Below are 21,490 nucleotides of genomic sequence, written 5' to 3'. Positions count from 1 at the left end.
TTCCAGGCTTGCAGGAATATGTGACTGCAGGTGGAGATTTGAAACTGTGAGTTATTTAATAGCTGATAAATCCAGAAGTGTAATCTCCTTTTGGCCTTTGTGTTCAAGACCTGCTGGAAGTGCAGCTGAACCCTCTGGTTTGTAATAGGATTAGGAGGTTTTTGATTGGGTTAATAATGCTGGGAATATTTCCTCTGAGAATGTATTTCATTATTTTTGGTTCATTACTGTGCTTTTTAACTCATTAAGTTAAGTCTGGCTGGAAACATCAAACATGTCTTGTGTCTCAGTGCCTTTGGTCTTCAGGGGGCTTTTGTGTGGGGATGCTGGGCTTCATGGGTGTCTTCTAATTTGGGACAGCATCTGGGGGTGAGAGCTGCAGGAAGGGAGAGCTGGGAAGGCATAATGCAGCTTCACATGCAGATTAACACTATTTATTTTAATTATTTAACCTTGGAAGCAGTTGGCTTTCGTAAGGTGCAACGTAGGGGGGATGTATGAATTAGTTGTAGTATTTGTGCACTTATGAAGGACAGGAAGAGCTTTAATTTATTTTTTTTCTAGCTAGGAAAGGAAAGAAAGGAAGAGCCATCACAATTTTATCATGTACATGTGCAAAGAAAAGATTACAGCACAAATACTGAGTCTAGCTGGGACTAGGTTGTTGTCACCTTATTGTAAATCTTCCATACGTTCTGGGTGAGTTCTGATGGTGTCTCCTCACAGCACTGACTCCTTCTTCACAGCACAGCCAGCAAACTCCAACTCTCCACCCCCAGCTAACCCTCTCTTTGTGGCACTCATCTCCTTATTGGGCACAGCTGTGGTGTATTAAGGGCAGGGCTGTTCCTGATCTTTAGTGATTGGTGCAGCTGCAACTCCTCAGGTGTGAGACCTTCTGCACTATTCTCTTCCATTCCATCCCTCCTCACTCCTCAGGTTTGGCTTTAGACCCACCCCTCATCTGCCTCATAGAATGCTGTTATAGGATCCCAGGATGATTTGGGTTGGGAAGGATTTGAATCTCATCCCATCCCACCCCTGCCATGGCAGGGACACCTTCCACCATCCCAGGTGTTCCCAGCCCTGTCCAGCCTGGCCGTGGGCACCTCCAGGGATCCAGGGCTGCTGTGGGCACCCTGTGCCAGGGCTGCCCACCCTCCCAGGGAAGGATTCCATTCCAACCCCCCATCCATCCCTTCCTCTGGCACTGGAAGCCTTTCCCTTGCCCTGGCACTGTGAGGAATTCCTGCTCTCAGAGGTGTTTAATCCCTCTCCACGTGCTCTGCTTTGCCCAGTGGGGAGGGAAATGTTTTTCTGCTGCTGTTTGAGCTTTTCCTCTCTGGAGCAGCCGTGCCCTGGCTCTGAGTGCTCCTGGCCCTTCCAGCCTGGCCAGGCAGGGCTTTGGAAGGGAAATCTCTCTGTGGGTGTCTTGGCCCCACGGCCCCTCCTGGCTGCTGCGCGAGAGGAAGCGCCTTTGTTTGGCCTGTCAGATTATTGGGAATCAAAAGCACTTCTGAACTTGCCAGTAACTTGCTTTGGGGTGGAATAAAACAGCATTTTTAATAGGAAATCAAACTTCTCTGTAGCTGTTTCAAAATTCTCCAGATCCCTTTTTTCAGGACTCCTCCACATGTATTTTCTGTTCTCACAGTCACGTGCTCTGGCCTTTATTTTTGTGCTTTTCAGACTTAGCCACTTGTTGAGCCACATTTTTATTCATAATATAAGAAGACAAAACAATACGAGGCAATTTGCCATTTTCTTGCATTTAATAACTTCAATTCTGGAATTCCTTGTGTAACAGTACCTTCTGTTCCATGCAATTTAATGGATGTTTTCTTGCATGCTCCAGAAAATACAGAGTTTTTAAACAAACACCATGTGTTCAGTGAAGCACCAGAGTCAGCACAAAAGTCAGGGCTTTACACAGCCTGTGTTTTGTGAGCATAAAGGGCATAAAATACCCCTGCAGCCAGAGAAACCAGGGAGATGGAGCCCTGTTAGCTGTGGTGTCAGACTGGGAAACAGAGGAATAACCTCTGGAGCCATTGAAGCTGCAGCAGGGAGGCCACGTTGCAGAGGTGAGGCTTTGAATCCATGAACAGCCTGCTTCTCCTGCCAGCTGAACTCTCTGTGCTGCTTTCCATTGAACCAACAGAGGTGTTGGAGCCTTAATTCCACTCTGCAGCCTGAGAGGGCTGTGCCCATGTTCTCCACAGGTCCCTCTTTGTGGCGCCATTAGAAACCCAGAATTTATTAACTTGTTTTAACTTGGTGCAAATTGAGACCCTTTATATGGAGGGTGTTTCTGGGCTTCAGTGGAATTGAGGAAAACTTTGATATTTTATCTGATTGCTGCTCTCACAGAGTTGAAGGTTGGGAGACCTGGGATCACCAGGTGCCTGCTCTGAGGTGGATCAGCTGGAGGGAGAACTCTGGGCCACCTCCCCTTGGGCTCTGAGTGTCTCCAAGGGTGGCAGCATCCTCTGACATATCAAGAGGACACGTTTTTGGAGTTGCTTGTTGGCTTTTGGTAGAAAATAGGAGGAAAGCTGCAAAGCTGCTGGTGTGGAATAGGTTTTGATGTGGAATAGGGTCTTGGCTGGTTGGGGTTGTGTTCCTGGGAACAAGTGTTGTCCTCAAAGTGTGTTTTGTTAAAATGGGAGGCAGTTTCATAGAACAGGTGAGAGACACTCTGTGAGCTCAAGGGTGTTTCTGCAGACAGTCCCAGCTCTGCTTTCAGCAGTGGGGATGTTGGAATTTCTGCCCTCAGCACACACATGCACTCCATAGTTTTGAGTACCTTTATTACAGAAAATGCCAATTTACTTAATTTACATAATGGTCATTAGCAGATCACCCCAGGCTGTGAGCCAGGGCAGAGCCTGGCAGTTCAGCCTCAGGAAGGAGCCACATGAAGCCATGGCAGAGTTTCCAGATGTTCTGGAATGTTTTCCTGTGACATTATCCATGGCCTCACACCTTCAGTAGCAGCAGATTCCATGGTGATGGATTTAAAAATGGTTTTGGGAGGGAGCAGCCACCAGCAGGACCCCTGTCCACCCCCATGGCTCAGAATCACTGCTTTGGGCTTGCACTGCAGGTCCTCAGTGTGGGCTCCCAGGCTGGGGCAGTGCCTGGAAGGGGAGGAGGATCCTGTCCTCCCTCAGGCTGGGGGTTCTGTTTGTCCTTGCACTGCTGAGGGACACAAACAGCCAGTGCAGCTGAGGAGAAATCACTGAAACCCAGAATGGTTTGGGCTGCAGGGACCTTAAAGGGACCTTAAAGCTCCTCCAGTCCCACACCTCCCACTGTCCCAGGTGCTCCAAGCCCTGTCCAGCCTGGCTTTGGGTACTGCCAGGGATCCAGAGCTGCTCTGGGCACCTGTGCCAGGGCCTGCCCACCCTCACAGGGAACAATTCCCAGTATCCCATCCATCCCTGCCCTGTGGCAGTGGGAGCCATTCCCTGTGTCCTGTCCCTCCATCCCTTGTCCCCAGCCCCTCTCCAGCTCTCCTGGAGCCCCTTTAGGCCCTGGAAGGGCTCTGAGCTCTCCCTGGAGCCTCTCCAGGTGAGCACCCCCAGCTCTCCCAGCCTGGCTCCAGCCCTGGGGTGTCTCCATGGGCTCCTCAGGACTTTCTCCAACAGGTCAGGAATGTGCATTTTGTGTCCCTGTGGTCCCTTGTCCGGGGAACAGCAGACTGTTCCTTCACCATCTTGCCTTGGAGACAATCCCATTATCCACACTGAAGAAGGAGGAGTGCCTGTAGCTCTGTGGGTGTTCCTGGGGCTCAGTTTCCCTGTGCCTTCCTCCTTTGCCCACTCAGATGTGTGGGGTGAAAAGATGGAAAGCCATAAAAAAGATTGTTACAAATTGGGCTGTGCAGGTAATGACAGTGGTGATGTACCCTGAGAGAAACTCCTACAGAGGAAAAAGGGGAGAGAGAGCAGTAATTCCTCCTGGCTCAGGATATTTGTATCCTTTTAAAGGCTGAGCTTAATCACAGAATCCCAGACTGGGTTTGGTTAGGAGGGACCTTAAAGCTCATCTTGTTCCACCCCCTGCCATGGGTATGGGCACCTTCCACTAAAATGTTATTATTTACCAACAATAGGAATTCCCTGGTGGCTGGGTTTATGGAAAAAGAGGGAATAAAACTGTACTTTTCAGGAGAAGGGCAGTGAGGGTGCCAGCTACTTATTCTCTGCATTTTCTACTTGTCTGCAATTTGTTAACATCCTAAAATCAGGCAAAACACCTGGAGCTGAGTCCTGGCATTTTGAGGAAATAGCTTTAGAAAAAGCCTACATATTTAAATAAACTCACTGAACAGTCCCAGTTCCTGTTTATTATGTGCCTCCACCCAAATCCAAACATCAAACCTCCCAGTAAATCCAATGTGCAGAGATTTGGAGCAAGTCCCACCCTGGTGCCATCCCAGCCCCTCATCAGGAGCAGAGTGTTTGCACTGGAAGTGTGTTCATTCTGGTTTTTATGTGGAACTCTTCATCTGCACAATTTGTTTGGTGTCAGAGAAGAGCTCTAGGCCTTTTATCAGTGATTTTAAAGGGGTTTTGAATATTCCAGGTATTATAAGCAGGAAAATAGTGTTTCTCAGGTGCTGCTGCACCCTGCAGGGGAGCAGCGCTGGCTTGGAGAGGCAGCAGAGTAGAACTGCTCCATATTTTTGTTTTGCAGCATTGCCCTGGTGAGGATGAGCTGATTTCAGTAATTCTGGATAATTTGCAAATGAGCTGCTTAAAAAATGTGGCATCCCTGGTGTGATGGGTACCTAAAACTGCATATTTGAACACATGGCTGTGAGTGGGGACTTGTGTTCAAGCAGAGGCATCTGAGAGTGTGTGTGATGATCATTGAAATATCATTGTAATAATGAAAGGCAAACTGGGAGCATTTCGAGGGGAATTGTCCTTGTTTAGTGGTTTAATCATTTGTTGTGCTATTTTTAAAGCTGGAATAGTTCACAGGAATAGTGGGAGAATATGCTTTATGCATTATTTGAGGGGATGCTGTAGAAAAAAAGGCTGAAATGAATAAATTTAATAATTCAGATTTCTCCACCATCATCTATAATATTTGCAGATCTGTGTGTTACACATATTCTTTTTCCTGCCAGCAGCTTCCAAGCCTGTTGTACTGAGTGCAGACCACACCAGGGAGGAAAAAAAGTGAGTTTATGTGGTTGCCAAGATAATGGTGACATTCAGGTGCAGGAGTGAGCAGTGCCCTGCTTGTGGTCAGATGCTGGAGCTACCTGAGATCCTGGCATCTCCAGAGCTCAGTGACATAGTACAGAGTGGTTTATTTTGTCCCTAAATACTGATTTTAGGTCAAACGCTGCTCTGCCCTGTGCTCAGTGATCTCTGCTGCAGCCCCTGGGAGTGTGGCAGGGGGACAGGGAGGGCAGGAACTTCCCTGGATGCTGCTGGAGCTCCCAAGGCAGCCCCAGGATGGGAGAGGAGCCTCCTGCCATTGGCCAGTGTCTGTGGGAGGAGGAGATTTGGGCTCTGCTGGGATGTTCTGGCTCAGGCTGTTCTCTCTGCCCTCACTAACACAGCTTTTCACATCACATAAAAAGTGAAACCTCTCTGCAACCTTCAGTTTTCAGAGGTTCTGTTCATTTTGGCAGGAAGGGGAGCAGCTGCCAGAGGGGGGGCCAGGAAAGCCTCTTCCCCTGGCACTGGGTTGGTGCTGATGCACCTTTCTCAGAACCCAGGGCATGCAGAACCCAGAGCTTGGGGGAAATGAAGGTGCTGGGTGTGAATGAGGAGGAGCAGCCTGAGGAACTGCTGTTCCAGCCTGCACTGCCTGCAGGGAGTTCATTAGGGAGAAATGAAGAGCCAGGGTTTAAATTATAATCCTCTTACTTTCCCAGAGCTGAATGGCCAGAGATTTCCCTCGTTGGAGGGTTGCAGTTGTTTGGCTTGTAGTGATTGAGTTGTCACAGTGATTGGATTTGGGGCTGTGGGAGGGCACAGCCAGCCCAGCTCCACAAAGAAATGATGATTCACAATTAAAAGCCACATCCTTGCTGTCACCATCAGTCCACACTTGGGACTAAAATGAAGTTTCCTGCTGCTGTGGGGGATTTCTTCACCTGTGTCTGAGGCCAAATTCCTGCTGTCCAGGCCAGGGACCCAGGGGAAAACTCTGCCTCAAGGGCTGGAGCATCAGCACAGCTGCTCTGCTCCCTTTGTGGTTTTCCTCAATGAAAGTTTCTCAGCAGCTGGAAGGAAAACCAAGTCTGGTTGTTAAAAAGGGGATAAGAGGAGATTCCCCCTCTGAGCAATGACCTCCCCCTTCTGTATTGGCTCCAGGGGCAGCTGCCTTTGGTCTTAGGGGCTGTGTGAGTAAGAATTTATAAATCTAGGGACAGAACCCTTTTAAGGTACAGTATGAAGAACACTGACTGTGTCTCTGAGTGCCCAGCTGGGGGGTTTAAATCAATATTTAGCATTTAAACAGGTCAGGGAGTGGTTTGGGAACAGACCAGTGCAGGTTTTATGCAGGAGAGATGGGGGTGGGCTGAGGTGTTGTGTTGTTTGGGGAAAGAGATGGATCTCTTTAAGTTTTATCCTCTTTCCAGACAGGGAATGTTTTTGGTACTTTATGTCTTGACATTAAATAATAAGAAGATATTTTGAAAATGTTTGTGGTGGCACTTGGGTGAGTTTTTAGCTGTGTGATCTCCATCAGCAGTGCAGGGATACACGAGATACAAGAGATGTAAAACCACCTGGGCAAGGGCCCTGCAGCTCCTCTTTGGTCTGGGGCTGTGCAGAAAAGGCCTTTGGGGCTGCCCATGGCCCTGGCAAACCCTGGGTTGTTCTGAAGTGTTCTGATTGCTCTGTGCCATTCCTCACAAGAGATGTAAGCTCAGTGGTGGTGTGCAGGGGAGCTGGAGACATGGCCATAGGGCTGGGAAGTGACTGGGAATGTGAAGGTTTGGGGCTGGGAAGTGACTGGGAATGCAGAGGTTTGGAACTGGGAATGCAAAGGTTTGGGACTGGAAATTCAGGGGTTTGGAACTTGGAAGTGACTAGGAATTCAGGGGTTTGAAACTGGGAATTTGAAGGTTTGAGACTGGGAATTTGAAGGTTTGGAACTGGGAATTCAGAGTCCATTCACAGTCCCAGTTCCATTTTGGAACTGGGAGATGACTGGAAATTCAGGGGTTTAGAACTGGGAGGTGCACAGCTTTGGAACTGGGAATTCAGAGGTTCAGAACTGGGAATGGAGAGGTTTGGGACTGGGAATGGAGAGGTTTGGGACTAGGAATTTGAAGGTTTGGGACTGGGAATGGAGAGGTTTGGGACTAGGAATTTGAAGGTTTGGGACTGGGAATGGAGAGGTTTAGGATGGGAATTCGAAGGTTTGGGACTGGGAATGGAGAGGTTTAGGATGGGAATTTGAAGGTTTGGGACTGGGAATGGAGAGGTTTAGGATGGGAATTTCAAGGTTTGGGACTGGGAATGGAGAGGTTTAGGATGGGAATTTGAAGGTTTGGGACGTGGGAATTGAGAGGTTTAGGATGGGAATTTGCAGGTTTGGGACTGGGAATGGAGAGGTTTAGGATGGGAATTTGAAGGTTTGGGATGTGGGAATTGAGAGTTTTGGGATGGGAATGTGAAGGTTTGGGACTGGGAATGGAGAGGTTTGGGATGGGAATGTGAAGGTTTGGGACTGGGAATGGAGAGGTTTAGGATGGGAATGTGAAGGTTTGGGACTGGGAATGGAGAGGTTTCCTGCCAAGGTCACGGCGCTGGCAGGGCCGCGCAGCTCCTGAGTCACGGTCATGTGCTGGAGCTGCGGGTCCAGTTCTCCTCTCCTCGTGTGTAACTTCAGTAAATTTAGACCCAGCAGCCTTCCCTGAGCCGGGAGGATTCAGGAATCTGCCCCAGGGATTAACCCCTTCCCAGCCAAGCCAGCCACAGAGCTCAGCAAGTGACACTTTCCTGCCTGGGGCTGGGAGGGTTTTGTTCCCAAAAGATTTTTCCAGAGGCAGAGCTGGGTGACTCAGCTGTTTTGAGCCTGATGTGTGTACTTTGCCTGTTTATTCCCAGGACAGGCAGTCCCAAGGGAGTCATGTTACACTGCAGGCTCAGTGTTTATTAACCAGCTCGGGCCTGAGCTAAGAATAACTTTTTTTTCACTTGTTTTGTTGATAGTGATTATTTTTCCTCGCTTAGCACAGGCAGCAGCTTGAAGTGGAAAGAGTCCAGAGAAAGGATTTTCCCAGCAAGTTGTGGGAATACATAAACACTCAGCTATTATCACCTTCCTCCCCTGAACAGCCACAGCTGAAACATAAAATCAGGAAGGTGAGAGCTTTAAGGGAAGCAAATTGCTCAGTCTGGAAGTGGAGCAGCTCAGCAGCGCTCCATCCTCTCCCAGCAGCTATTTGAACTTCAGGGATTCAATCCAGCCTTTAGATGCTTCAGAACCAACATTTGTCTGCAGAGCAGTACTTGCTTCCCTGCTTTCCCCTCCGTGGGGGTTTATTTAGGGGATTTTTGGAGCATTTCCTCACTGATCTCTTCATTCCCTCAGTCCAGCCCTGGTGCATTGTGTGGCTGCACGTGACCACGTCACTCTCTGTACCCATTTAGCTGCTTGGCACAGAAAAAGTCCTTTGGCAGAGGAAGAGATGCAATGCTTTAATCAGCTGATGTGTATGAAAAGCAGCAGAGTGCTGTGATTTATTCTGTTGGATCTTTGATAGTTTATTTAGGCTCCCACAGCCGATGTGAAGTTAATACCTGCAGAAATTTATAAACCACTTTTCCCTCCCTTTTCTTCTCCCTGTTGTGGTTTTAACACAAATATCAGTTAAGGCAAGATCCCTCTGGTTGGAAATGTGGAGCAGAGGCATTTCTTGTTGCGCAATAGTTGTAAAACATATTTATTTAGCTGATGTTTGTGGTCTTCAGTGGGGTTTGTGTTGCACTTGTTCCTCACTTGTGACCTCGCACTTGTGGGGGTCACCTGTCCAAAACTGCCTTGGTTGATGACACCTCATAGCAGGAACCCTTCTCTGGCCTCTAGTTAAGCCTTTGTATGTTATTTTCTTTATTTATACCTCCATGCTCTGCTCATTGTGGTAGAGTTTAAATGCTAAACAAGTTTAACCCTGGATAGTGTCACAGTGTCACACTGTCATTGTGGCACTGTGTTTCCAAATACCTCTTTCATAGTTTTACTGCTACAACTCAGAGGATTTTTAGGTTTAGTGACAGCTGTGCTCCCTTCTCCTGTTCTAAATGCAGCTGTTCTCACACCTCCTTTGGCTTGGGTGATTAAAAGAAAGTGGGGGCTGTTTTGGAGGTGGGTACAGACTTTAGGGCAGGATCAGATACCTGATGGAGTGATAGCAGAGCTCTGCTCTGTCACATGCAGTTTAAGCCTGAAGAAAATATTTTCATGAGCCTAAAGATGGGGAAGAATAGTAGATATTTTCTTCTCTTGTTGCTGAGGTGCTGTGGGAGCAGCAGTTTGGGATGAGGTCTCATCTCCTGTGGACCTGGAGGCACAAGGAGCCTGTGATCAACTGGAGCATTTATTGCTATAATTTATTTATAATATTTCCCAGCACTGTCACCTGTAGTAAAAGCAAGTGACCCCTGTGGCAGGGAGAAATGACACATCTGACTCCATTGATAATCAGAAGGCTAATTAATTACTTTATTACACTATATTACACTACATTTAACTGAACTTGTTTAAGCATTTAATTTAACTTTAGTGTACAGAATTTCCTGACTGTTAGCTGATAGACACACACATGGATTTAATTGATCAATGAATTAAAACACACTAGAATTTAATTAGGTAAATAATTAAATTCTTTTAGGTAAATAATTTTCTTCAATGTATTTTATTTGTTTAAAACACAGGGGCAGTAAATGAGATAAGAATTGGGGTTTTTTTCTCTGAGATTGAGAAAATCTTTGGGAAGCTGTGCCTTGCTTTGGTCTGTGAAGAGAAATGCAGAGAAATCCCCAGCCCTGTGTGCTCACTGCTGGCTGGTGGGAGAGATACAAGGGAGAATGGCTTTAAACTAAAAGAGAGTTGGTCTAGGTTGGATATTAGGAGGAAATTCCCTGTGAGGGTGGGCAGGCCCTGGCACAGGGTGCCCAGAGCAGCTGTGGCTGCCCCTGGATCCCTGGCAGTGCCCAAGGCCAGGCTGGGCAGGGCTGGGAGCACCTGGGACAGTGGAAGGTGTCCCTGCCATGGCAGGGGTGGCACTGGATGGATTAAAATCCCTCCCATCCCAAACTCTTCCATGATTCCATGATGGGAGCAGCAGCATCTGGACCTGTGGAAGAAGCTTTAACCTCACATTGGGCAGAGATCCCAATGCAGAAAGTCAGCAGCAGGATGCTACAAAGGCAGGACAACTTCTCCAGGTTGTGGGTGAAAAGTTTCCCCACTTCTCCTTAGCTTTGGGTTATTCATTCTGGAATGACACTGACACCACCAGCTCCAGCAGAATCACTCATAAATAAAAGGGGAAAAGAGTTGATGCTGCATCTGACATCTCAAAAAAAAAAAAAAAATTAGAAGGCTTTTTTCCATTTAGTTGTTTACATTAATTAGGTTTTGGCAGTGGTGAAAAGGGAGGGAAGGGCTGGCTGGATTGGATCAGGGAGTCTCCTGTAGAGGAGGGACAGGACAAAGCATTTGAGAGGAGGGAGCTGAACAAAGCATTTCACTGCTCTTGAAGCAGAGGTTGTGCTGCTGCATTGGTGTGAACCCTCCAGAACAGCATTGTCCAGCTAAACACCCTGCCCAGTGTGTTTGGTGTCCTGGATCACAGTAAAGACCTGGTGATGTACTTGGAGACACACTTTTTATCATCATTTTGACCCAAAAAGCTGTGAAAATGAGGCAGAAGCTAACAGAGGGTCCTGCCTAGTTAACTTGTGTAGTAGGAGCAGTGTCCTCATTTGTGTGTGGAGTTGTGTCTAAGTTTTGCTTTTTAAAAAGCAGTTCCACAGTAGGAATAGAAGGTGTTGCAGCAGCTGGGTTTTGGGATGGGGTCATTTTTGGGCTGTGTTTGTTCCCCTCATCCCCTCTACCATGTTTTTGGAAGGGGTGTTTGTTGTGTTTGTTGTATTTTTCCTTTTTTTTTTTTTTTTCTCCTTGAGACCAGGGAATTCCTGGTTGGATTGTTTCTGAGCTATATTTTCATTTACCTTGTGTTGCACTTTAATCAGTAGGTGATTAGTCCAGGGATGGAAAAGCAGGAAAAAAGAGACAATGCAAACTGTGCTGGCATTTCTGGGGCATCTCCAGTCCTGGGGCAGCTCTGGGAGCCTCAGGACAGGAAGGACCTGGAGGGGCTGAGCATGTCCAGGGATGGGAACAGAGCTGGGAAGGAGCACCAGGAAAGGCTGAAGAAGCTGGGAAGGGGCTCAGCCTGGAGCAAAGGAGGCTCAGGGGGCCCTTGTGGCTCTGCACAGCTCCTGACAGGAGGGGACAGCCCAGGGGTCGGGCTCTGCTCCCAGGGAACAGGGATAGGAGGAGAGGGAACGGCCTCAGAGTTACATTATTGGGATATTGGGAAAATTCCTGCATGGAAAGGATTGTCCAGTCCACAGACTGCCCAGGGCAGTGGTGGAGTCCCCATTCCTGGGGGGGATTTAGAAGATGTGTAGCTGTGGCCCTTGGGGACATTGTTTAGTGGTGGCACTGCTGGGGAACAGTTGGACTTGAAGATCTCAGAGAGCTTTTCCAACATTACCAATTCCACCATCCTGTGGCTCTTGAGAGCAAAGGCTGTTGCAGGCTGGTGGCTGGTTTTTGTGCCATTACAATAATAAACATTTTAAAAAGTAATAATGTAAATTATAATGGATTTGTTCAAAAAGAAGGAAAAAGGCGCTCTGAAAAGTTATTTCTAAATGTCTCATTAAAATGCGTCATCAGCAGAGCTCCAGAGCTCCAGTTTATTGTTACTTTGGGCAAATAACACTTGGAGAGAGCATCTGGTGGGATAAATTGTTACAGCCCATGGAATTGGGTGGAAGTAGGAAAAATGTGCAGAGTCTGTAGCCATGGCCTGCCTCCCATCTGGGATGGTTTTGGGCTGTTCCATTGCACTGGAAATGCTTTAATGCAGCAGCAGCTTCTGTTAAACACACTCAGGGTTGTTTCTTGCTGTTTGCCTGATTTTGGAGGATTTATTGGCAACATCTACAGGTCTGGCTGTCCTTGGAAGCTGGTTTGGGAGAGGCTTTTGGAAGCAGGTGGCCAGGCCTTTGGACACACAGGGTCATGTGTCTCCTGGGTTGTTTCCCCCTGCAGCACTTGGGGAGGTGATAAATATCACTCAGGTGATAAATAGCAGCAAACTCTGAATAAAATAGGAGTAAACTCTGACTAATAATTACTAATGGAGCTGTTACTTACAAGTAGAGCCACTAGTGGATCTACAAGCTGCTCCCATGAGAGGCAGTGTTGATGAATTGCTCCTCGACAGAGATGGTTTCTCTCTTGCAATCTTTTCATCTTTATCTCCATGTCAGTCCCTCCAGTTCTGTTCCTGGTTTTTGGGGATGAATCATTGGATCCACTCACTTGGCTTTTCTTGTTCCCTGGCAGGCTCCTTATCCCTCAGGACAGAATGCAGCTCCCACCACGCTGGTGTACCCTCAAGCCCCTCAAACAATGAACACTCAGCCTCAGACCCGCTCGCCGGTAAGGAGCCCACGCTGCCCCATCCTGCTCTCTGCTCCTTGCTCTGTGTTTCTCTGTCTGTGTGTGTCTGTAGCACGGGGCTGGTTCTCTGCAAAGCTCATTTTACTGACCTGGAAGCACATCCTGAATGGCAAACCTTGGTTGAGTTTTTCAGGCACTGTCCTGGTAGGATAATTTTCCTTCTGAGGTTCCTAAAGAAGCGATGGAGGGATTCTCATCTACCTTCAAATAACACCATTTATTTTTAGCCTAGATGCTTTCAGGTTCACTTCATTATAGAGTTCAGATTCATTGCCAGAATCTTTCTCTTTTCTTCTTTTTTTTTCTTTTTATTTTTTCTTTAAGGATGTGTTTTGTGCAGGGATAGACCAGAGATCAAACACAAGCAGTTCTCTGCAGCAGCGCTCGCTCTCTGGTGGCCTCTGGGCTTTGCTCCCAAATCAGTGCCACTGATCAGTTCTAACCCTGGAGGTGCTCACAAATAACCTAGAGCTTCTGTGCACTCAGATCTTTTTGTGCTGAGCCCCTTTTTCATCCAACTTCAGGTTTGATCATCCTTCACAGTCTGTTTTTTTGGGGTGGGTGTTTATTGTGATACTGCTCTGCTGTTGTAGGACTTCAGTTCCACACCAGGCACTTTCTGGGGATTCTCTGCTTGTAGCACAGCTCCACATGATGTTAGAGGAGCCTCCTAGGGCATCAGAGGCTTTGCCCAGCTTCTGGAGGCATGGTGGCTTCCCATCAGCACGTCTCAGGGCTCTGTCAGCTGAGGAGCAGCAATCCTGCACCTCCTGCCCCTCTGTGTCGGGACACCTTCAGGCTGCCCATAACCCCTGGTGCCTTCCCAGCACTCTTCTCTCTTTAGAGTAAGGCAAATGCTCCTGGAGCAAACTGAAGCCTCTGAGACAGAGGAGTTTGTCCACAAAACAGATATAAATAAACTGATAAACCCCAGGGCAAGGATCCCCAAACCTGCAACATCACTGGGCACTTGCCCAGCTCTGGAGGTTTCCCCTCCAGGACATGCCAGGGTTTGTTCTGAGACCCCTCAACCTCTGCTGATGCCAGGTAATGCTGACTTTGAAGTTCTTTGATGTGCCCAGCTGGGAATTTGTCCTCAGTGCCCCATTCTGATCAGTAATGCAGGACACTGCTGCTAAAGCTCTTTCCTCAGTAAGTATAATCATCTTTCTCTTTAATTGTTGCAAAGCACAGCTAAGCTGGTATGGTTAGAACTGGAGCAAAAACTTGACTGAAGAGCTGCATCTCTAAACCAGTTTTTTTGACAGCCCAGCAGAACAGTGCCAATACATTGCACAGAAAACTGGAAGAGGAGGAAGGTTTTGGAACAGAGTCCGGTTTACAGGTCCCTGGCTGGAAGAGGCTGGATAAAATACTGCATTGTAAGCAATATAACAAACTGTACTCCTTCTTGCAGGCAATTGTGCCCACGGCACTGTTTTTATTTCTTCTTCCTTTCTTTATTATATATATTTTTTTTACCACACCCCTTTTTTTGTTGGCTACAGAAATGCACTGGTTTTGCTTCTTTGCTGAAAGCACGAGCTGCCGTGGCAGCCTCTGCCAGGTGAGGTGGTGCCACAAGGGCCCAAAGCTGAATCACAGAGGGGTCTGACCTGGGGTAGGACAGACACAGGGCCCCCTGGGCTTTGTCACTCAGCAGAGAGAGAATCTGCAGGAAATTTGGCCAGTAAATGTCAAATTTTTAGTGTTTTGGCCCCATAACTGAGGAGGTCCCGAGGAAGAATTTATCTGCACCTTGTTTGTGTTGCTCTGAGCTCTCCTGTGTGCAGGTTTTGCCGTGTGCTCTGCTAGTGCCCATCTCACCCCATGACTAAAAGCTGCTCCCACCCATCACATCTCATTCCACCTCCCACCCCAAAGCAAATGCAAGACTAGCCCAGGCCTGAGCTACTCCTGCGTTTGGTTCTTCGCTTGATTTATTTCTTTGTAATTTAATTATGATTTTGTTCAGTTTCTTTTTTAACCCATTTGGTGGTGAGGGGAGGGTGAGGAGGGGATGAGGAGGGTGGCTGTGCCCTCCCTGGGTTCCTGGTGTGCTCTGGCACAGCTGAGTGGGCAGGCAAGGCTGAACCAGAGCCAGAGCTTCCTGCATCCAGTAGCCTTTGGGGGTGCAGAGCTCAGGATTTTGGAGGTGCAGAGCTGAGGCCTTTAGGGCTGCAGAGCTCAGGAGTTTGGGGTGCAGAGCTCAGGATTTTGGGAGTGCAAAGCTCAGGATTTTGGGATGCAGAGCTCAGGTTTTTCTGCTCCCCCAGCCACAGCTGCCTTTGCAATCCATGTTTGCTCCCCCAGCCAGAATTGCAAAGCTCCAGCTGGGCAAGGAAAACAAAATCCGGGTCCTTCAGCACTGCTGAAAATTCCCCCTTAGGTCTTGGCCATGCCAGCCCCCATCTTAACACCAACTGTCCAATTTTAAGACTTCTGCCAAAAAATGATACCTCCAGGAGGGGTGAGGTGTGCCAGCCCAACGTCTGCAGGGAGAGAACATTCTGAGTCCATGGAGCAGGACTGCAGGGAGGGGGCCATGGGGCAGGGAGGTTGGACCCAGGATTTATAAGGTTTTCCTATCTACTGTCTTCATCAAACAGAAAAAACAACCCAAAGTGTCTCTTTTAAGCCAGCAGTGACTACTACAGTTTGTTCTGTTGCTTACAGCTATTAACAGGAATAATTCCTATCAAACAGAATTATTTTTAAAAAAATTTCAAATCAAGAGCCAGTGGTGACCAGTGCAAAATAGATGAGGGCATTTTTCACTAACTTGGAGCTTTTATTTTATTTCTTGTAACACACATTACTTTCCACCATGGAATTAAACTTTGGCTTCTTCAGATACAAACTTCCAGCTCTTGTTTTAGGTGCAGGGAGAACAAATCTTTTCTGTGCAGCAGGGATCAGAGAGGTGCCTTAGCCCTGAAGTGAAGCAGTTCAAGGTTTCTGCATCCCAGCATTCTCTTTTTGGCTGTTTTCTTTCATTGGTGTCTAACACAGAATGTGCAGCCCTATGGAAAGGCTCAGCCCTTCCTGGGTACCTTTAGTCTCTTTTCTCAAACACAAGGTATTTGAGCTGGTTTAGGGGAAGTTCTTTGGGAAAATAAGGACTTGAAGTGCTTCTATCTCTGGAGACTCATCCAGTACCTGTTTCTCCTCATCCACAGAGCCACTGGGAGAATGCCAAGAGGCTCTGAGTCCTTCTGGTTCATTAAAATAGAAATTAGAGCTTTTTAGTTCCACAAGGTGACCATGCTTTGCTTTTTTACTCTTCATTGTAAGGCTTAGGGAAAATTTTCCAGGGTGAGAAAACCATTTGGTGAACCAGTGCAGGTCATTCTTAATAAACTCTTGTCCCAGGATCAGTCTGTGTGTCCATATTTACTCATTTCTGAAGGTTTTTATGACTTTCATCCAAGTGTCACCAAGTGCCACCATGAGGTGAAGGTAGAAGGAATATATAAACACCAGGATTAGCAGACCAGTTCTTGGAAATCTTGAAATCTAGGCAATTTCAGTGTTTATAAAGGAAAAGATCGAATGGACCAATCAATATTTATGCTTTGCTTCATGTTTGATGGCATTAGGCCCACTTTTCCATAGAGAAAATAAACTTATTAAGAAAGTCACTGATTAGTACCCAGTTTTGATCACTGTTTTGAGGCAGAAAGTAAAGCACAATGAGCCCCTGAGTGAGCAGAGGTGGCTGTGCTGAGCCATCACAGCATGTGTGGGCTAAAATTCACTGTGGATGTAGCTGTGGTCACTGCAGATAATTATTGGAGCTCTTTTCAGTAGAATTCTCTGCTCTAACACTGAGAATTATGGGTTTCAACACCTAACTCAGCTCTGGAAGTGGGTACCTTGTCATCTTTATTTATATTTTCCATTTCTTGCATTCATTTTTATTTCTATTTTAACAATCAGTTCCTTCTTGGGAAATGCTTTTAATGTCAGCTGAGCATGTTAAATTGGGGTTATTTTCCTCTGCTTGTGGCCCAAGTGAGTGGGAGGTGACTCAGTGGCCTGAGCTCAGGGCTGGGACCCAGGACCTGCTGTTCTCCAGCCAGGCTGCATTGCCTGGCATGGGCTGGGCCTTGGCTCTCAGAGAGGTGACACATGCCACTCCTCACAGGGGCTTTGCTGTGACCCCAGTGCAGGAGTTAGCTGGAAATGCAGTGACAGGGGTGGCTGTGCCAGGAGTGGCTGCTCTTTGCCTCTCGGGGATGTCCCTGTGCAGAGATGTCCCTCTGCAGGGATATCCCTGGTCAGGATGTCCCCGTGCAGGGATGTCTCTGTCCTGGGATGTCCCCATGCTGGGATGTCCCCGTGCAGAGATGTCTCTATCCTGGGATGTCCCTTTGCAGATTTATCCCTTTGCAGGGGTGTCCCTGTGCAGAGATGTCCCTGTCCCTGTGCAGATTTGTCCCTGTCAGAGATGTCCCTGTGCAGAATGTCTCCCATGCAGAGGTGTCCCCATGCTGGGATGTCCCTGTGCAGGGGTGTCTCTATCCTGGGATGTTCCCGTGCAGAGATGTCCCTGTGCAGGACGTCCCTCTCCAGGGATGTCCCTTTGCAGATTTGTCCCTTTGCAGATTTGTCCCTGTCCCTCTGCAGGGATGTCCCTTTGAAGATTTGTCCCTTTGCAGGGATGACCCTGTGCAGAGGTGTCCCTCTGCAGGGATGTCCCTTTGCAGATTTGTCCCTTTGCAGGGATGTCCCTGTCCCTCCCTGGCTCCTCCCAGCCATGGGGCTCCATCCTCTGCTCCAGCCCAGCTGCTCTGACCATTGCCCTCCACCTCAAACAGCTCAGAATCTCCGCTGCTGCTCATTCTCAGTTGGTTTTTGGTTTGGTGTGTTCCTCCCAGGCAGGATAAGGAGTGCCAGCATCCCTGAGTGCCTTTAGGATCCAGGGCAGCTTTGGCTGTTTGTCCAGCTGCCAGCACAGTGCCCCCAGCAATGTCCTCGTGACACCTCAGCCCCTGTGTGTCACTGTCCTGCAGCAAAGCTTTTGACTGTGTCGTTGTTCTTTTATTTTCTGTGGGTTTATTTTTGCATAGAGTGTGACATTTTGGTTCGTTGTGGTGTTTCTGACTCTTTGTGCCTTTCCTTTTGTGTTTGTTTCTCCCGCCTTCCCTCAGTTTGCAGCGGGGCCTCGACCTGCCCATCACCAGGTACAGTACCTGCCCCTTGTTATCACCCTGCACTAATTGCCTGGGGGGTGGGGGTGGAGGTGTCTCACTCACTAACTCAGAGGAGGAAAGCAGCCCTGCAGTAGCTCCTGGCACGTGCCTAACCCTGCTAACAGCCACCTGCACCCTGAGTGACACTGACCTCCCCCGGTCACCGCTGCCACCAACCACCCACACCCCAGGGCAGGAGAGCCTCTGGGAGCCATTGCCAGGGGTGTGTGGGCTTCCCTTGCCTTCTCACATCACTAAAAACGTGTTCTGAGTGTTCCCCACACGAGTCAGTGGTTTCAGTTTCCTGAAGATGTCACCTTGGAGCAAAGCAAACAACTTCCCTTTGTTGTGTGATACACCTGGTTATCTGTCACCATTGCATTGCTCAGTGTCCTTTTCACTTAGCCCACAAAAGCCAGACCTGTAGGAAACTTTTAGTGTTCCTGTTGCACCACTTGGACTTTGTGAGGAGCCACTTCATTATTCAGAAGGAGATTTAGGAATGGCTGTGGCTTATGGAACTCAGGGGTGGCAGAGCTGGAAATTCTCCAGTGCCAGGACAGATGCACAGGCCTGTCTGTCCTAGTCAGGGTGTCTGGAATTGTCTTTTCTTCAGCCCCTACACTCCTCTTTGCCAAAACACATCCTTGGGAACTGATTTTGATGCTTTTTGTAGGTTTTGAGGGAGCAGAGGTGGCATTGCTGGTGGGAAGGAGGAGAGGCAGGACAAGGCAGGGAAGCTCTCCCAGAGCTCTTTGGGAGAAAAATCCCATTAATCCTGTGGTGTCAGGGCAGGGGCTTGAGACATGGGAGGTTTGTTCCAGGGAATTATTTTGTTCTCACTTCAGTCACATTCCTGAGCAGTTGAACACTGGGATGAGCAGTGTGGGGTAAGTGTTGGGTGGGCACAACCCCAAAATCCCCATGATCCTTGTTCCTTCCAGCTCAGGGGGCAGCAGGGGAGCAAAAGGAGTGTAAGGAGTAGAATGGGCCATTGCAGCTGTGGGCTCACAGGCAGAGGTGGCATGGGACCTGTGGGACAGTGATTTCTGTGACAGGAATGTTTGCAGGGCCAGCCTGGGCATCAATGGGGGCATCAGGATCTTGTTCAGATGCTTTTGTTGTTGACCTTAGCTTCAGGGTCAGTGTTTGCACTGCACAATGCAGAGTGCATTCCTGCTCTGCAGCTCCTCAGTTCCTTCATGGGTCATTCCTAAGGGATGGATTCACTGGGAGCCATTTCATGTTCTCCTAAAATTTACTGAGCTTTCTTTAAGCAGGTTTTGGCCCATGAGTCTTGAGGCAGCACAACCTTGGAGGAAATATTCTCATGAATTCCCATGGCTGGGGCTTTACTGGTGGGACTTGACCACCAGTCTGTCAGAGTGGGATCCAAAACTTTCCTTTGGACCCAGTTATGGCTCTGCCCTTGCTGTGCTTGTAAATTCCAAGTGTTTCCCTGATTTTATCACAGTTAGATTTTTGTCTCTGTTACATTTGAATCTGCTTATAATGACCTGTGAGAAGCTGTCACCATTAGGAAAATATTCCAGGCTTTATTCCCAGTTGCATCTGTCATGTGCTGCATCAGGACAGGCACAGAGACACCTGGGCTGTGGATGAGCTGTTTGTTTCCTTTAACCCAAAACACCCATGGTGTGGACTGGGGGTGCAGACAGAGATTTTGGCCCCTGCCATGTGCAGGAGAGTCACAGCTGTGGGAGAATTTCATCCTGAACCCAGGACTCACAGGGTGCTCGAGACCAACAGAAATTATTATCCTCATAGGAGAGTTTTTAAACTTGTTTAAACTGTGTAACACAAGCTGAGAGCTTTGAGACTGAGATTCCTAAGCTAGAAAATGCTAAATAAGTAAATTGGCCTCAGCAGGGCTAATATTTACTGCAGCAACTCCACCTTCCCTTTGAAGGCAGCAGCAGCACCCTGGGGTTTGCAATTCCCTGTGTCCATCCCAGCTTTTATTAACATGTGCCTTGTATTGATTCTGGGTCTCCTTCAGGCAAATAATGGATTGTTCTTCACTGTTACTGCCTGTAATTATTAGATCTTTAAGGTCCTCAAATGAGCATGATTTAAGCACCTGAAGTTGAATGCCAGCTTTATGAGCAGGGTTTTTTCCTTGGATGGAAATGCCTGGAGTTGGACAGTGACAGTGGGAGTTGGAGCCAGTTAATGCTGAGGGAAATGTGACCCCACTGTGAGAGAGAAAATAGCAAAGATTTGGGGTGTTACCAATAGTGGCTGAAGGGAAATGAAATCATTGCAGCAGTTCTGACTGGAAGTTAAGTGTGCATCAGTAATCCCTGATTCTGAGATCACACACTGAGAATCTGCAGGAAAACCTCACTTTATAGGAGGCAGAAAACAGCCCCTCAAAGTGTTTTGGGCAGTATTTTGGAATACACTGTCAGCTTGTGCTTTTTCCCCAAATGCTGTGGCACATGGAGCTATTCCCTGCTGGAATTGCTGCTCCATTTCCCACTTCCTGCACAGACTTTCTCTGTTTTTTTCTTTCTGAGTGAGGCTGTGGAGTCACTTTGTTGCTTCTGATCCTCACAAAGCACACTTGAGAACAGCAGTTTTCTTCTAACCTGAGCTCCAAAATGCAAATTTTTGTTGCATTTGAATCTGCCTAAAACCCCTTCACTTATGAAGTGACTTGGGGAGTGTGGGGTTTATTTTAGAAATGGGTGCTCAGAAGAGGCTGGTGTGATTAAAAACAGAAATCAGAAATACAAATAGAGGTGTGGTTGTTTCCTTTTGACTTGAACTGTGTTTGAGATGGGTTTGCTGCTCATGGCTCAGCTCTCACTTGAGGTTGCTGGTGGAGTTTATTCCAGTTTTAGTTTGCTTGAGTTCTCTGGGTGTAACTGGTACAGGAGAATGGGCTTGGCTGGATGCTGCTGTGGAAAAGCTTTGGGACTTGGAGAAGTTGGGAATTCACTCCCTGAACTGACCCAGCTGAGCATTTTGTAGCTTTTTTGGGTATTTCAAGTCAGAAACTGATGGGAAACTGCTGCAGTCACTTGCCTGTCTGCATCCCTGAGTGTGTGAAGGAACTGCCACATCTTAATACCAAAAAGGGTTTTTCCCCTTCATTTTATGATTTAGTAAATAATAAAACAGAGGGGAAGGAAGCAAGCTTTGCCTTGAACCAGCCAAAAGAGCTGGGGAAGCAGGACCTGGGGCTTTGTGCTGCAGCTCCAGCTCCTGGAGCAGGGGCAGCACAAGGGGAAATGGCCTCAAGTTGCACCAGGGGAGCTTTTGGGATATTGGGAAAATCTCTTCATGGAGAAGATGCTCAGGCACTGGAAGAGGTGGAGTCAGCATCACTGCAAGTGTTCAGACAATGTGTGCATGTGGCACCTGGGGACATGGGTTAGGGATGGACTTGATGATCTTAGAGGGTTTTTCCAAGCTAAACAATTCCACAATTCTCTGATCTTCACATCTCAGGGCTGCAGCTCCTCAGTTCCTGCTGCATTGCCCATGCAGGCACCTCCTCCTCCCTGCCCCAGGCCAGGCTCAGG

The 21,490-nt window shown here is 47.9% G+C and overlaps 1 protein-coding gene across 4 annotated transcripts in view; it reads left to right on the top strand.

Moving 5' to 3' along the window:
- The window catches only part of EIF4G3 (eukaryotic translation initiation factor 4 gamma 3), a 146,770-nt gene that overhangs the window by 57,363 nt on the left and 67,917 nt on the right, over positions 1-21,490 (top strand). For 3 of the 4 annotated variants that reach the window (XM_054292047.1, XM_054292046.1, XM_054292048.1), the window contains exons 4-5: positions 12,628-12,723; positions 17,898-17,930. In XM_054292047.1, the coding sequence (XP_054148022.1) occupies positions 12,694-12,723; positions 17,898-17,930 (63 nt within the window). In that variant the 5' untranslated portion in view covers positions 12,628-12,693. Of the gene's footprint in view, positions 1-12,627; positions 12,724-14,012; positions 14,127-17,897; positions 17,931-21,490 lie in introns of all 4 variants that reach the window. The other variant, XM_054292045.1, reaches the window with a different exon arrangement.

Source organism: Melozone crissalis, unplaced genomic scaffold (assembly GCF_028551555.1).
Source record: "Melozone crissalis strain CALT ecotype California unplaced genomic scaffold, PUWL_Pcris_2 ptg000107l_1, whole genome shotgun sequence".
In the NCBI taxonomy this organism is placed as follows: Eukaryota; Metazoa; Chordata; class Aves; order Passeriformes; family Passerellidae; genus Melozone; species Melozone crissalis.
Note: the sequence above shows the minus strand (reverse complement) of the source record. Positions and strands in the feature narration are given on the sequence as shown.